This window comes from Oryzias latipes, chromosome 1, assembly GCF_053564925.1.
Source record: "Oryzias latipes strain Hd-rR chromosome 1, Olatipes_Hd-rR_3.1".
Classification (NCBI taxonomy): domain Eukaryota; kingdom Metazoa; phylum Chordata; class Actinopteri; order Beloniformes; family Adrianichthyidae; genus Oryzias; species Oryzias latipes.
The window spans coordinates 24,299,856-24,316,186 of record NC_136237.1 but is presented as its reverse complement, the minus strand read 5'-3'; the positions used below and the strand labels follow the sequence as shown (position 1 = coordinate 24,316,186).

Below are 16,331 nucleotides of genomic sequence, written 5' to 3'. Positions count from 1 at the left end.
CACAAAGACTGTGACAAACTATTTTTTACAAACAACTTATCCTGCAATAACCAAAATACTGACGTCATTACTTTAATTAGACTGATTAGAAAAGGATTATACGTCAAGTAAACACTACAGGAAGAGCTCCTAACAACACAAAGGTGTTTTTGTAACCCTTGTGCTATCCTAGGCACTTTAACGTTGGGAGTTAGGTCATCTAGACCCACTAGACAGTGCTCTGAACCTTTTTTCTTCATTGATTTGTGATCTTCACTGGTGTCCATGGATTACATGAAATCTTTCCACCTTTATCCACCTTTGTCATGGTAGGGAGAACACGTCAATGTTATCCCTACCAATGTCATCTGGACCCCATAGGATAGCACAAGGGTTCAAACGTAAAGCTGCACTGGAATGAATACCAGATATCTTAGTGTTTAAAGTTTTATCCATTTAGTGATTTTTTTTTTTTTAGCTTTTAGTAATAAAGGAAATAAAATGATTGCAAAGAAAATTTCTCTTGATGGCCGAACATACCTGCTTTTGTCCAGTCGGGGGGTTCGACAGAAGACAGACTTTCTAGATAGCATGGGAAGTGTCTCATCACACAAACAGAGCAGCCGGGTTATTGTGATTGGAGTGTACCTCTGTGTGTGACTGGAGTGCAGGACTGTTCTGATTCAGTTTCCAGAATGGACTTTTGTCCACCAGCAGCATGAAAACAGCGCTCCTGGTTTACAGTCTGTCATTGGAGCTCACAGGTTTTATCCGCATTAAATCATAAGACATTGAAAAACGCCAATATTGTGAAAAATAAATGAATGATATTATTTGGTTTTATTATAATCTTTTATACTCAAGTAAATCTTCAAACATCTCAGTAGTTTTGAACCCTTGTGCTATCTTAGATGACCCCACCTTTACATTGACCTGTTCTCCCTACCATGACAAAGGTGGATAAAGGTGGAAAGATTTCATGTAATCCATGGACACCAGTGAAGATCACAAATCATTGAAGAAAAAAGGTTCAGAGCACTGTCTAGTGGGTCTAGATGACCCAACTCCCAATGGTAAAGTGCCTAGGATAGCACAAGGGGTTACCAGTTGATCTTGTAGTTTAAGGTGTTGAGATTTCTGCACTTCTGACACAGAAGCAAAGTCACAGATGTCACGGTGAGGATTCTACACAGACTAATCCGGTTAGTAAGGGCTTTATGATGTGGACGTTGTAACTGCAGTTTCAGCTGATACACATGAGCGTCATCGAAGTGAAAAAAAAAAGGGCTTCTTTAAATACTATTTTTTATTTGACTTATGAAGACTGATAAAACGTCCCTTTTACTGGGATTTTATGAACATTTCCTACTTGTTTTAGAAAGAATTCTTTTAGAAGCTGCAAAACTACCTCAGCAAAAATGGCGACTTTATTAAATTAAGTAGCCCTTTTTTCATAAACTTGAATGCCTGCCCTGCCCTGACTTCTTTTTCTCATGGACATTTATTAGTAAAATTGAGCTCAGAAATTGCATTTTTGAGTTTTTTTTCTTCAGATCATTGTGAATCAGGAGCAGACGAAAAAAACGCAGTTTAAAAAAGAACTTTGTCACGTAGAAAACAAGCTCCCTGGTCTTCTCCATTCCGATGGATCCACTATTTTGTTGCACCGCTAATGTCAGTTTGAGGGTGTGAGGGGACATAAGCTAGCGAGTGAGCCTGTAAACAGAGAGCTCTCAGCAACAGGGACAGGAAGAGGTGGGAGGGGTTGCTCCAACTCAATGAGTTATATCACTAGAGGAGACACGCCCGCTTTAGAAGCCTGGCCGACGGTGGCGGAGCGTGACGCCATCTTGGTGAGGTCGACGACGCCCACATGACAAAGATTTCTATTGCTTTTAGTGGTGTCTAAGTAGCTTTTATATACTATATATGTTTTTACAATTTATATATATTTATACATATATGTAAATATATTATATTTATAATATATATATAGATACATAATTTGTTGTTGTTAAAGAGAAACAGTCAGCCTTAAAAGCTCAAACTTTAATGAAAAGGCATTGTTGCAGGACTTCTTACAAATAAAAAAATTATTACAAAGAATTTTAAAAAAAATATTTGTAAACATTTAGGAGTTTTAGACCTCTTTGACATGTAATTTAAATTATTTAGAAAAACCCAACAATAAGTCAATAATAATAATAAATCAATAGTAAGTCAATACAAACAATAAATAATAGCAATACATACATAAGTCAATAAATAATAAAATAATAGTCTACTAATATTATTAATAATAATAATAACAATAAAAATAATAATAAAATAAATATTCAAAAGAAGTCCAAAAGTGAACAATAGATTTACCCTAAAATAACAACAAAGAAAAATAATAGATTTATACCGATTCATGTGAGTGATCAATTTGCGTAACACAGATGTTATGGTGTCGGGTTTCAAGCAAACAGTCTGGCCTCTCATCAAAATGTGTTTCCACGAAATGTTTTGAACAGTCAGACTGTATTACTAGTTGGTACCACAGTGATCCATCTGGGTTAGCTCTTTTTATTGCTAAGATCCACTTTTTCCTTAAGTCTGAATAGTGAAAAGTTCAGTCACTGAGTCAGAAATGTATAAATCTATATTACTATAATAGCCTAGTATGCTGTATACAGGTTTAGCAAAATAAAATGTACATTTATGTTGACAGCAAATTCTCCGTACATCATGCAGCATGTTGATAATAGCCCTGCAGCATCATGCATGTCAACATGTGTTCTATTAATAAAGCCCCTGCAGCCTTAAAAGAAAAAAATTATAATACTTATCTGTGAAATGATATACTTCCTCCTTCATGGACTCAGTTCTCTGATTTTGGCAGTTGAAACACAAACAATGAACTGGTATTATGCAAAAAATGTGTTCACATGCATTCACTGCAGCAGTAACTTGACCTCACCAAGATGGCGGTGCTCTCCTCCCACGAGGAACCACGTGATGTCTCCTCTAGTGATAAAACTCATTGCTCCAACTGTCCTGCTTACAATTTCTAATGAACTCCTGTCACTCTGCAGAAACTATGTCCTTTAAAACGATAATGTTCTTTTATTTAGACTAAAAACCGCACAATCAATACCCTTTAAAACGGATCATAAGATGATCAAAGAGGGACTTTAAAGATCCTTTTCATAACCAGGTCTTGACGCCTGCAAAGATTCGGTGTTGGAGATCAAAGAAAAAAAGGAGAGAAAAACCAAAGATGTTAACATTTTATTTACAAAGTTGTTTTTTGTTTTCTTCTTGTCATACAGAAAGTAAAAATTTAGCTACAACCTTGATTTGTGCAACAGGCAGCCACACTAAAAACAATGGCTTGCAGGTTGCACAGCTGCTATAGCAATTTTTATTGAGGGGAACAAAAAAAAAAAGGAACGGAAAAAAATTAAGGGAAAAAAAAACTGAAGGGAGATAATAAACCCCAAAACAACAACAAAAAAAATATAAATCATCCAACAAATTATTAAAAGCACAGACCCAAAACTAGATACCAGTCCCAAAGTCCTAACGCGGGAATATATAAAGAGGGATTGACAGAAATTGTGGAATGCTGAGTGGCGGGGGCTGCCTGAGAAGCTCAGGGGTCATGAGTGGCTCTCAGTTCCATGGGGGCAGAAGAAAAGGTGGTGGGTGGAGAAAAATTGGAGGGGGTGGGGGGTGCAGCTCCACTCGGCCCACAAATCTGGTACAGTCTTGCGCCAATAAAAGCGCGGAGCTTGGGAGGGTGGATTACAGAGGTGGTGGGTTTGTTGGAGGAGGGGGGGGGGGCAATAAAGGGGGTGGGGGGAACTCGGTGGGCTCTCGGTCTCAATTTTGCCTTTACTCGTCGTCTTCGTCATCGTCGTCCTCGTCCTCATCCTCTGGATCCCGCTTTCTTTTTTCACCTTTGCCAGCCTCTGCTTCTGAGGGAAACATTTATTATTATTAACAACTAGAGCAAAATATGAGCAACAACAATCCCTGATCGACAAAAGGGGGGGTGCAGAATTATGCCGTAGAAAACTTCAAACCCTAAAAACGTTGTTAAAAATACATTTAGAATAAAGGGATCTCTTGCTAAATTGCGGTTCACCTACTGTATTGCAGCCTCACAGATTTTTTGATACCATTTTGATCAACCAAACTGACACGCAGAACAGTTTATCCAACATCCTGATCCATGCGTGGTCCTGCTCAACTGAGCGTCACACTCTGCTAGCAAATATGGCTGCGTCCACATTCCTTTCCCGTTCACTACATAGTGCACTATTTAGTGCATTTGCCATTTTCTAAAGGGTGGTGGTGGTGGTGGTGGGGGGGGGGGGTTAAAATAGAAGAAAAAGAGAAAAAGGTAGGAAGTCAGAGGATACGAGTGCCAAGTGCCAATTCCAGTGCCCTAGGAATTTCCCAGAAGTCTCAGCGAAAAGCCGGAGTGCATTAATACCAACTTCATTGGTGAATATAGACCACAAACCATCCAAGTAATATCAGAACACAGTGGATTCATAAATACTGGTAGAAAAAAAAAAAGGGTCCTTCCTGCTCCCTAACTACTAAAAAACTTTATATTATGCTCTGGGTTTAAAAACAATTAGGACACCATGCTCACTATTTTTTTTTTAAAGAAAATATGATGTCACTGATTTCTCTGAGATATGAGTGTTCTGAAGCCACTATGAATTTACTGTTTTCTGATGATGAAAAAGTTGATGGTTTATGAAAAAACACATTTAAATTTTTTTTATTTTGCAAATCTAGTCAGCATTGATGCACACTGGATTTTCGCAGAGACTTCTGGGAAATTTCTAGGGCAGCGCTACAAAATGGCAAACGCACTACATAGTGAGTATTGAAGGACTTCGGACACAGCCGTGGAGTTTTTCCTTCTCTTAAACTTCAGAATGGTGGGAGTATTCAGGGTCAGACTCTTAACAGTGGATTTAGCTGCTAATGTGCCTCAGTTTTTCCTCACGGACGTTGTCGGCACACTGCGACTCTGTTGGTTGACATGACGACTACGAAAACACCAGTCCAATTCATCGAGCTGTGACAGAAGAACTTTTGATCACAAATACATCTAAATTTATCAATTTGATTCCAAATAATTGTCTTTCACAACAAGTCAGTGTATTTAAGTAAACACATATACATATATATATAAATACAAACGCAGAGAGAGAGAAAGAGAGATGGGGGCATCCCTTCATAGGCCATTTCATTCAATGTCCTCCATGCAGTCTCTCTTACATCAATGAATGTGCCCAGTTTGACATATTTATATAAATCTTCAGTTGCGATCAGATCTTTGTTTTATTCTATAAATTGACTTATTCTTCTATGACGTTCTGAGCTTTGAGTTTATACAAGGGATGAAAGTGTGAAAATGTTCATGTCTGCCTGAAAAAAGTGTGTAGAGGAATTTTACAGCCTTAAAACATTCATATTATTGTTATAAATAAAGCTGACTTCTTTGCAGATTCCCCCTATTGTGGGTTTTTTCCCCCCCTTACTTACTTAAGCTAATTAACTGAAATTAATTAATTTGGGCGGTAGTTTAGCTCAGGCGGTAGAGCAGGTCGTCCAACAACCGAAGGGTTGGTGGATCGATTCCCGCTCTCCCCAGCCAGCTGTCGTCCCCCGAGCGAGTCTGCAGCTCACCGCTCCCCCCAGAGGGAAGAATTTCCCCATAAATAAAGTATCAATTTTATTTTTTTCTGAAATTAACGAAGGACCACTGTTGGTTTTTAAAAAATGATCATTAAGTCACATGCGTAGAAGTGTTACCTCTACATAATTACACACGTGTGGGTGAGCTTGTCCCGACATTTTAACCGATGCCCCCACTGACACATTCCACACTAACTTGTCACTTCACTTTCTGAGAGCTTTTTTTGCAATTTGCAGAGCTGCATACCCTCCTCGTCTTCATCCTCGTCTTCATCCTCGTCTTCTACTTCTCCGTCTTGACCGAACTCTTCCTCCTTAGAAGAGACAAAACCGGAGAAAGATTTCCAGAAATGCATCAGAACTGTTTGACAACATAAACCGATTGGATTTTTTTATTTTACCTCGTCTTCACCGCTGACCTCTTCGTCATCGTCTTCCCCTTCTACCTCCTCTTCATCCTCCTCGTCCTCCTCCTCCTCATCAAAGTCCTCTTCCTCTCCGTCTTCATCCTCCTCCTCTTCTCCATCTGTAAAACAACCATAAATTTTTTTAAAATACAGTTAGAAAAATATCATACATTACAAGAAAAAAAAAAAGAAAAGTGCAGACGTCCAACCTTCATCTTCATCGTCATCCACACCGTCCACCTCCCCGTCTGAATCAGAGGCTTCCCTGTCTGCTATGTCATAACCGTCCAGGTAGGTGAGCTGAGGCAGCAGCTTGAAGACGCTGTCTCTGTAGTCGTTGAGATTCGTTACTTCACAGTTGAACAGGTCCAAACTCTTCAGGTTATCCAGCTTTTTCTGTCCAACAAAAGCAAAAACATCCATGACAGTGAAACGGCAGGAGCTGCTCTAGAGATGCTGAGTCGGACTAACCAAGAGGTCCATATTTTTCAGCACTTTTAAAAACTTTGAAGGCTTTTTTAAGTCTTGTTAAGTTAAGTGTTTTCCATGATTCTGAACAGGTGGTTTCAATTGTTTCTCATTTTAAAGTTTTTTTTAACCTCACAGTTAAGATAACCTATATGCTACTTTCCTATTATTGTGTCTTTTAGATTATTCTGCATCCACCAACAGGAGGAGACAGGTTTATGATCACGTTTTTTTTATGCATTGATAGTAATGTCTACATTTTAAAATGTACCGGTACCTTTTTTTTAACTAAATAACTAGGTTAAGAATCATGGACTCAGGTATAGAATCCAAACTCAAGTAGAAGTTTAAAGTGCATTTGAAGATTTATTTAGCTATTTAGGATTTAATATTGGCAAAATCAATGGGATCCTTTCTATTGCCCCGGACTGAAAGGCAACAGTTGTAATCAGTTTTGTGACTTAAGATTGAAAAATTACGGTAGCTAATTTTTATTTAAAATAAATGAATAAATAAATAAAGGTTATTTTTCATTCAGAAAACAACATCCCTTAATTACAACGCATTAGAGTGTGGATAAGTAGATGCTATGCACAGACGCACTACAGTCTTGTTTATATAAAGGCCTTTGTCTAGGCTTAAAATTTTTAAAGCAGTTCTGAAAACTAAACCTCACTTTAAATAATAAATAAATAATCAAACAGTCCAAAATGTTTCTGAGTTTCTGCTATGTGAATGATTCTAATCGTAGATAAAGTATATCCAAGTTTTTGGGGCATTAATAATTCACAACATTGCAGGTACACTGAAAAAAAGAAAACTTTTACTTCCTAAAATATTACATCTTCACATCATTGTAATGCAGGCTTGTTGTCTAAATGCATAGGAATCAGACATATTGGGCAAACGTGTGTAACATTCTGCATCTTAGGGCACATGTGAAGACCTACCAAAGGTTCCAACGTGCTGAGGTCTTTCAATTTGTTCCCACTCAGGTTTAGATGTGTGAGGTGGGGGAGTTTCTCTGCTAAAACATCGAGGCCGCCGCTGATTCTGTTGTCGCTTAACTCCAGCTGAAAGGCAACGCAGCACATGAGCTGAATCTTCACTGAAAGGTGCAAGAGTGCGAGCGGTGTAGTCTGGGCTTACCTTTTTAAGTTTTGCTAGTTTTGGTAGGTTGGACACTGAGATTAAGCCAACGTTTATCAAACTGAGGAACTCCAGGTTGACAAACTCAGCTGTGAGCCCCTCGATTTTCCCTTCGATCGATCGACAGTTATCAAGGACGAGTTCGCGTACCTAAAAGACGTAAAAAGAAAAAAAAAACAAATTACAACTTCTTCATGCATAAATATCAGATTGTTCTGCTTTTTAAGATGCAAACATGAAAAAATAAAAAAAATTCACAGCATTCCCTTTAAGAATGCAATGTTTAGTGCAAGAAGATGGAAGACAAAAAAATTGTTTTATTTACTTAAAATCCCACCCTTATAATCTTTTGATGATGAGACCCAGTGGTCCTTTAATTATGATTGTTGTTTTTGGCCAAAAACCCCCAAAAAACCTTGTGTCGTTTTATGGGACATAGTTGCTGCAGAGCGGCAGGAAAGTCGTTAAGCCGACCCTCCTTTCCCATAATCCCTTTCTCTTTCTGCTAGCTTGCAGCCCCTCACAACCCCAACCTAACATTAGTGGTGCAACAAAAATGACGAGCAATATCGGAGCCATCCAGACTTACAGTTTTGAGCAAAATGCAATTCGGACAACAAAAACAAAGACATAAATAGATCCATTTGTCTCCAAGTGGCTGCATCAGAATGGAGCAAAGCACGGAGCCTATGGCCTGCTGGTCGTAGATTTTGTGTTACAAGTTTTTTTCCAATAGCCATTTTATCATCTGCTCCTGATTAACAACAGTTTGAGTATAGGTTAAAAAAAAACAGAAATGTTCTTCCTCCATGATCAGAAAAATGCCACAGGAACTTGTTAAAAACACCATTTTAATTGCAGTCGAGCTTTAATGGAACTGATAGTTACACCACACTGATACTGCATTATTTAAAAACTAAAAGTTTAAAGCCTCCAATCAAAGCCAATTTATCCACATCTCACTGAGTGTAGACATAAGGTTTCATAAAATAAAGTTATTATTGAAATGCAAACTAACAACTGTTTAAAAATAGTTTAAAATCTTCCGTAAGAACATTTTGTTTCTTTAAATATGAAAAACAACTTTGAAGGCGGAGTTAGTTTGACTCCGTTTTGCTCACACCGGTTGCGCAATTAATTGCTGGACAAAAAAAACGTTGCGAGAAGAAAAAAAAAGTTCTTGACAATCGTCAAAGAACACGGTTACTTAAAACATCGAAACGAAGAACTGCTTTTCTTCAGCTCAAACATGTCTGTGTTCCGGGTAAAGTCTTTATCTGTCCGACACAGACATTTGTGGTGCGTTAAAAGACGAAGGAGAGCAAAGCCGCTACTACTTCCCACGGTCCGCCGATGCACTCGCTAATGACAAATGCAACGATTTTGGGAGCTAGCTTGCTACACGCTAGCCATTGCCCCTTTTAAACGCAGCCGTTCAGCAGAGGAGCAGCTAGAGAGCTCCGTCTGTCCGCCATTAGACAAACCCATCGGCAGCGGACGGGATTGCGAACACACGTCTAAATTTTCATTTTTTTCTTTTTCTCGATTCGCCAAGCTTTATGTGGAGGTGGAATACTACTTTGTAGTCGACTGAACGATTATTGCCAGGGTGTTACAGAAATACTTTGAGGTCGAAGGATAGAGAGCGGAAATCTAGTAAAAAAAACAAAGATGGAGACGGTTCCTTTCTCCCAAGGCTTCAAAGACGACAGAATGACAACATGGCGATTCCCGAGCTACAGTATGCAGATCTCTGAACACTCCAATGGTGAAAAGTGCTTTTTAAAAATGAAATATACCGATGTAACACATGATCAGCATTAATTTTTCATCCCATTTTCTCATTACTTCCGTTTGAGCCACTCGCGAGCGTCGAGTTTTTTGGTCGCCGCGTGCATGAAGCGCAGTGCGCCCCGGATCTCCGTGCCTCACACAGGCAGGCAGGCAGGGTGATTCGGCTTTTCACGTCGTTAGCTAACCCAGCCACCACGGTTGACTGTAACATTTGATTCTGTTTAGGAATAACTGTGATGCTATTAATTGCTGCGCCTCTCTATGTATATAAATTGGGCGGATAGGGTTTGTGGGTGACAGAGAATGGGATAATATGGCGGGAACAAATGAGTAAATTAGCTTATGTGAATTACAGGAAATCCATGTTTAAATGTTTATAGATTTGTACTGTAGAGAAAGGGAAACGTATCTGTGTGACAATACAAGCTATTTACACGACTAACAGCTGCACATTTTATAACAAAAATATATCGGTATAGACAGTTTAAAGCTCCATAATATAAACAGTCGCACGCGGGAGTGGTTGCTTTATTATATTTACTATCGTGGGGTAAATTGGTAAATGATTTTTACCCCCTTTTGTGTTCTGAATTTGACCATTTGAATACTAATTTTTGCGGTTTTCTCAAAAATAAATTTTGCCAAATCTATGATGTATCTACTGATAAAAGTCCGTGTATGTTAGTTTGAAATTGTTCACGCTATTTATTTAAGCGCCCATTTTTTAGCAGTTGTGTGCTAGCAACAAACATGGCTTCCGATGGCTGTATAAGCGCTGTGTGCATGGCAAACGCGGCGCAGGAAGCAGCTCTCCCCGATATGTCCGCTTTGAAACGCGAAGTTTGGCGATTTGTACCCCGGCCGTAGGAGTCGACCTGTGTGTGTGCATGCACCGTGGACCGACCGAGGAGGCTGCGAAATGGTTAAAGCACTGCATTCATAGCCAGCGAGCAGGGGGGAAACCACCGCTTGAAAGTAACAATTAAATGCTGCTTCTTTTTTCCACCCCGTCTCGTTGACCCTCATACGCCCAATCCACAACAGTACCGAGGATTTAAGCGTGTTGAAAGACTTTCTTCTCCCCGAATCTAAGCCATGTGGTCAGCATTAGCTTCACAGGTCGCAAAGCAAATGGAGAAGGAAAAAAAAGTGGCAAGCTAACGCGCACGGCTAGCCAGAAAACTATGGGTTTAAAAAAGCACGACTCACATCAGACGGTGTCCTGTTTCTTAGCTCCAAATGGATCCTTTTTTTCATGTCCATCTTCCCCTTATATGCAGGCTAAAGTTTTCTCTGTCGGGCTTTGCTGGGATCTTGAGTCTAAAGGCAGAGATGCCCTTATGGAGGGAGAATATAGGGCTGTATAATGAACTGAGCCAACGCTAAGTTAGTCGGAGAGAGGGGAAACCATGGAGGGAAACGGGACTGAAACAAAATATATGCTCAACAGCGCCATCTGCGTCCAGAAACGCCCATCGCGCCTGAAAGGCCATTGCAGTCAGAAAACATGACGCTGCTGTGCTTCAATGTATGTTTTTCAAACGTTAGGCTTTTTTTGTGCAAATTAGTCTAAGTAGAAATATATATACATTGTGAAACATTATTGATCATTAAACGCTTTCTTTTTTCTATTCAAACAAACACGTATCTTACAATTTTTCTGTTATTAACTCTGATAAACATGATTTTAAAGTAATAAATCATGTATTTATCTCATGTCTTCCAGTGTCTGCCTGGTTTGTATTCTGTACATTTAACCAATAAACCACTTTTCTTGTTATTCCGTCTCCAAACGACTGTTTTTTCTCCCCCCTCCCCTTCTTTTGGACACATGTCTTTAAAGGAGGGGGTGTATTTGGTTGGAGGTAAAGAGAGCACTGTCTATGCATATGGAGGGTAGGGCACCCCCCTCCCTCCATGCAACCCCTCCCCTTTACTTCCTGAGACATCCAAGCCCCGAAGCAGAAGACCGAGTTGAACAGAGCCAGGTTGTTGAGCTTTGCTAAAGTTGAGCAAAGACTTGATATTCTGAAAATATGTGTAACTGCAGAGGTCCTGTCCTATCCGGCTGCCTGTGGCCTGACCGTATGTTGTCATGACAGAGATTCATGCTTGGTGCCATCAAAACACGCCATTCTCTCTTTTATTTTTTAAATCAATGCTGTTGTTTTATTTCTCCTTTATAGTAAGATCAATTTCTGTTTACCTTCCATATTTTATGTAGTAGTTTTATGTTTTAAAGATTTTTTTCCAAAAATATATGTAAAAAACAAACAATCAAGCTGATCTCAAAGTAAAACTCTTCACTGGGGAGTTGAGGGGTAAAAACAAATGACAACTTCATGCAAAAAATCAGATTGTGCAACTTCAATACAAATGCAAAAAATGCATAATTTTAGAAATTCTTTGTGGTAATTATTTTGAGAAAAAAACCTCACTGTTATTCCTTTATTTGCATTTTAGTAAATTAAGTTTTGCTTTTAAGATGCAAACATGAGTTTTAAAAAAATTCCCAGCTTTCCTTGAAGATGTAATGTTTAGTGCAAGAAGATGGAAGACTAAAAAAATAGTTTTCTTTCATTGAAGTCCCACTCTGATAATCTCTTGATAAAGAGTTCCCAATGGTCTTTTAAGTATGATTTTCGTTTTTGGCCAAAAAAAAAGTTGTTTTCTGCAGCTTTGCTGCAATTTAATCATATTTAACGTCTATAATTGTATGACAAACACTAATCAAGCTGTTATCAGAGTAAAATTATCACTGAGGAGTTGAGAGACTTAACACTGATAGAGGTTTTTGTCATTAGATCAATTTAAGCATCATAGGAATTTGATTTTTTTTCAACTTTCTTTTATCCTTTTTTTTGCAATAGTGCTCAGCTTCATCCAAAAAAAGTGCATAAAATCCTTTTTAAGAGGCATATAGGCAAATGCACTCAATCTTACATTATAATCCAGCCTGCATAAACTTCTCCCCCTCTGCCCAGATCCCACTGAATTTAAAGGATCCCATCAGCATTAGTGAAGAGTGCTATTTCATTGTTTTTCTCCTCTGAGTGGGTCAAACACACATATCAGGGTCAAATGTGTTGTGAGAAGATTCAGAACACTCCCAGCACTCTGTCTGAGAGATAAGGCGGCCATGCCTCTGCTCCATTTTAAAAATGTAAGTGTACATGATACACTTAATCCCAAGAGATTATTCAGAAATGTTTTAATTGTTTATTCATCTATATGGTGTGTGATTACTGCATTCAAATCTTACACAAACCTGGTGTTTAACTTGTCTCTCTTTTAGTGCTGGGATACTGAAGCACAGATAAAATCATTTAAACTTTTGCCACTTTTTTGACCAAAGTTACTTCTTTATACATTTCTTTCTATAAAATATTTCCCTTTTTTTTAACCTTTTTCCAGCTCACCACTCACTCTTCATTTCTTTTTTTTCTCCCCCCACTCTGACAGCTCTGTGCCAATTCCTCCGGCTTTACAAATATGATAAGGCTCGAGCTGCAAGAACTATGCTAATGGTTAACCAGATAATTCATCCTACAGGGTGGGAATAGACAACAGTTGGAGGCTTTTCTGTCTCTTTTTTGGTGTGGCTGCGCGCCTTTTGCCACACTCATTGAAAAGGCAAGAGTCCGAATGGAGGAGACGCTTCAACAAGAGAGGCAGGAGTTGGAGGACACAATCCAGAATGAGGAGGAAGGTAATTTACAGTTCTCCTTCTCACTTAATTGAATCATTTTTTTGTGATTCTTTTAATATTGTTCATCAGCTCAGACAAGGTGTTTAACATCAGTGCACAAATCCAACACTAACATAAGTGTGCAAATAGTATAAAAAGGCCAGAAAAGTATCATTTTTTTGTCAACAACTGCAGTTCAGCATGTGTTTAACATGCGTTTCACATGACACCACCTAAATGTGACTTTCATGAATGGATTTGTCTTTTAAAGGTGGGATTCGTCGCCGATTGAGAGACAGGGACCTCCTCAGGAAGAGAAAAGCCGAAGCAGAAGAGAAGGAAACTTACCAGTGGGTTTTTGGGTAAATTGGTTTGAAAGCACAGTCGGCATGAGTGCAGTAACCTACAGTACAACTGTGGGACGTATATCTGTGGAGTGATAAAGTGAAGAATGTAGTCTAAACAACTGCAAGTGGAGCAGAAGTAATAAACGCTTTCTATTCTTCACCGGGACGGTGTACTTTACTGGGACAAACCACTATCAGCTACTTTACTGCTTATCACTCCTCTGGTTTGTATTGAATATGGAGCAAGAGAAAACCAAAGGTTGCTTTGGTCAGTCTATCCACAGCCCAGGTCCCAGTCAAGGACTTTGTACTGTTAGTTTTTCAGAAAATCTTCCAGTATAAATATCTCATTGTCCGCTGCTGGTGACTTTTGTCACAACTGTCGTTCTGTTTCAGGGTGGAGAGCCAAAGAAAGAGATCAAGAACTCAAAATGGCACGAAGAGGAGGGGGAGGCCCAGAAAGATCGACTCAGGGCCTCACATGTCAGTTGTTCAGGAGGAGGCGCCTGACACTCAGTTTCCTCCTACAGCTGCTGTGGCTCCTGCAGCGGCGGCGGCAGACATCTCAGAGCAAATCTCAGGCTTTCTGCCCCCCTGTGTGGTGAAGGAGTCAACGTCAGCTCCTGCGCTCGCTTCTCCTGGACTTGACTTTGTCCAGAGCTCAGTGTTTGATTCTACTCTGCCATCTTCTGCTCCACTAAACCCAGTTTTGGTTACCTTCTCTCCTGCTCCTCTTCAAGATTCAGCTTCACTTCCAGCTCTGACCCCCGATGGAGCGCCACCTCTATCTTTAACCACAGGACTTGCTCCTGCTTTTGCTCCTTCTCCTGCTCCACTTTTTGGTCCTTCTCCAGCTCCTGCTCCTCCTGCTCCCGTTCTTGGTCCTACTCCTGCTCCAGCTCCAGCCCTTTTCCAAGACGGTGTTCCAGCTCCAGCTCTTGTTCCTCCCTCAGCTCCCTCCCAGTTGGAGAACCTGTACGTAGAACCTGGGCGGGGGGAAAATCTTGAAAAGGTCCAGATTGAGGACTTGGGTCCTGATGAGGAGGAAGATGTTTCTGCATACCCAGGAAAAGGAACAGATGCAGGTGGGAATGTTGTTGAAATACAACAGAAGTTCAAATCTTTGAAAGATTTTGATTTACGCCCCCGTTAACTACCCTTCTCTTTGTCCTTTTTAGATTTAAAGGAAACGATGCTGATCAATGCGCCAGAACAAAACAAAATCTTCTCAGTTCAAACTTTGCCCTCCACACCACAGTATCTGCCTGGAAACTGATCCTGTTTTTCCTAAAATGACCTTTAAAATGCTGGTTTTAGGCTAAGAATGCGCTCAGTCAGTGTTGGAAAAACACATTTTGCTTTGCTTTACCTAAAAATCAAGGAAATCTTACCAATTAGTTTGCTTATTTATTCACTGAAACATTAGAAAAAATATATTTTACGTGTGTGTTTATGCGTGTATTTTATCTAGAAGTCAATATGCATCACATTAAGCTTCTTTTTTAATGTGCTAAAAATGTTATGTAATTATAATACGTTTGATTCCTAGTGTTGATAGTAAAAGGATTATTGTCTTATTAATACACATGTAGCAATAAAAAGAATAAAGTGTGAATAAATGACGTGTTTTCATTTTAAACAAGGCTCAAAATCGGTTTAGATGCTTTTTTTGTGCTACCATTGAATGACTTGTTTTGTGGGATGGATATTTTGGAATTTAAAGAAACAAATAATATTTTCCTGTGATTTAAAAAAAAACTATTTTTGACCAACAAAGTGTAGCCTGAATGGTGTGTGGCCGCTCCATCATCAGATATACCAGCCTGGCACCTCCTCCTCCTCCTCCTCCTCCTCTTGCTGGACGCCAGCCTGCTCTGTCACTGCTGTGCATGGCTACAGCCAGTATGATGGCATGCCGTTGCAACAAAGAATCACTCAACTGAACACAAATTTGATCATTTTTTCTTTTAAATTAAAAGTATTTGAGTAGGATTGAAACATCGTTCTCTGCACAGAATCTAATGCATCTTTTAAGTGGATTAATGAGGGCATAAATGATCAAACAGTGAGCTTTTGTATGCAACCAAAATATGTTTCGTGTCCACTGTCCACGTCTTGTAGCGGACATAGACGGAAGCAATGAATCAAAGACAAAGAAAGTGGAGACAAAAACACATTTTTGGCACAAATGGAACCGCGTACTCTTGCTCTGCTAGGCTGGCGTTACATTTTATTTGAGCTTTTATTAAGTCTTTTACTATGTCACTTATTTTATATTTTACTTTTTAAGTGTTTTAACCTTTTAGTTATTCTCATATAGGCTCCACGTAAATAAAAGCTATCTGATTTATGTCTCAGTTAACATATGTTGTATTCCAGAAGCCCAAAGGCTTAGTCCATGTGATTTTACATGTTTACCTGAAGAGGTCACACTTGAAATCCTTTTTATAGAATTTCTGTGCCCTCTTTAAGCCGTTTTCTTCCCTGTCTCCCCCTCATGAATTCTACCCGTCTGCTTCATGTCATCTGTGATGCTGCTTCAATATTGCAGCAATATTTCCTTAAGAATTGAATTAAATATATATTTTAATGTAAAGAAAACATTTTACAAATATATATTTTTACAGTTTTACCTTCCTATTCTGCATTATTTTCATTTTAACTGTCGATAGAAGTTTCTCGTCTGCTTTTCATTGTTCCCATTTACAGGACACAATGTCATTAGAATAATCCAGAATGACTTTATTTGATTCAAAAGAAACTGCTTTTGCAGAACTTACTTAACCCCTGAAA

At 39.1% G+C, this 16,331-nt stretch overlaps 2 protein-coding genes across 7 annotated transcripts; one reads left to right on the top strand and one right to left on the bottom strand.

Moving 5' to 3' along the window:
* Positions 1-3,236: 3,236 nt before the first annotated feature.
* LOC101175218 (acidic (leucine-rich) nuclear phosphoprotein 32 family, member B) lies at positions 3,237-11,276 on the bottom strand. Of its 4 annotated transcripts, none has more exons than XM_011476354.4 (7): positions 10,713-11,276; positions 7,710-7,859; positions 7,511-7,633; positions 6,302-6,488; positions 6,087-6,211; positions 5,933-5,999; positions 3,237-3,941 (listed from the first exon to the last, which is right to left on the bottom strand). In XM_011476354.4, the coding sequence occupies exons 1-7, from the start codon at positions 10,764-10,766 to the stop codon at positions 3,859-3,861; spliced, it is 789 nt and encodes a 262-aa protein (XP_011474656.1). In that variant the 5' UTR covers positions 10,767-11,276; the 3' UTR covers positions 3,237-3,858. The 4 variants fall into 4 exon arrangements, with proteins under 4 accessions (XP_011474656.1, XP_011474663.1, XP_023818618.1 ...); XM_011476361.4 differs by having other exon boundaries at positions 3,237-3,938; XM_023962850.2 differs by having other exon boundaries at positions 6,105-6,211.
* Positions 11,277-12,592: 1,316 nt separating this feature from the next.
* Positions 12,593-15,157, top strand: hemgn (hemogen). 3 transcript variants are annotated; one of them, XM_004065924.5, is made up of 5 exons: positions 12,593-12,666; positions 13,056-13,212; positions 13,463-13,541; positions 13,935-14,623; positions 14,717-15,157. In XM_004065924.5, the coding sequence occupies exons 1-5, from the start codon at positions 12,643-12,645 to the stop codon at positions 14,812-14,814; spliced, it is 1,047 nt and encodes a 348-aa protein (XP_004065972.1). In that variant the 5' UTR covers positions 12,593-12,642; the 3' UTR covers positions 14,815-15,157. The 3 variants fall into 3 exon arrangements, with proteins under 3 accessions (XP_004065972.1, XP_011474698.1, XP_078800704.1); XM_011476396.4 differs by having other exon boundaries at positions 12,594-12,666; positions 13,463-13,553; XM_078944578.1 differs by lacking the exon at positions 12,593-12,666 and having other exon boundaries at positions 13,042-13,212; positions 13,463-13,553.
* Positions 15,158-16,331: the final 1,174 nt, after the last annotated feature.

Bases quoted from the DNA above. Each gene is read 5' to 3' on its own strand.
- LOC101175218 (XM_011476354.4), bottom strand. From the start codon at position 10,766: ATGGACATGAAAAAAAGGATCCATTTGGAGCTAAGAAACAGGACACCG. The intron at 6,489-7,510 runs GTAGGTCTTCAC...TTTGTTGGACAG, and splicing joins TCAGCACGTTGGAACCTTTG to AAAAAGCTGGATAACCTGAA. The intron at 3,942-5,932 runs GTATGCAGCTCT...TGTTTCCCTCAG, and splicing joins CGAGGATGAAGACGAGGAGG to AAGCAGAGGCTGGCAAAGGT.
- hemgn (XM_011476396.4), top strand. From the start codon at position 12,643: ATGCCTCTGCTCCATTTTAAAAAT. The intron at 12,667-13,055 runs GTAAGTGTACAT...TTCATCCTACAG, and splicing joins CTCTGCTCCATTTTAAAAAT to GGTGGGAATAGACAACAGTT. The intron at 13,213-13,462 runs GTAATTTACAGT...TGTCTTTTAAAG, and splicing joins AATCCAGAATGAGGAGGAAG to GTGGGATTCGTCGCCGATTG.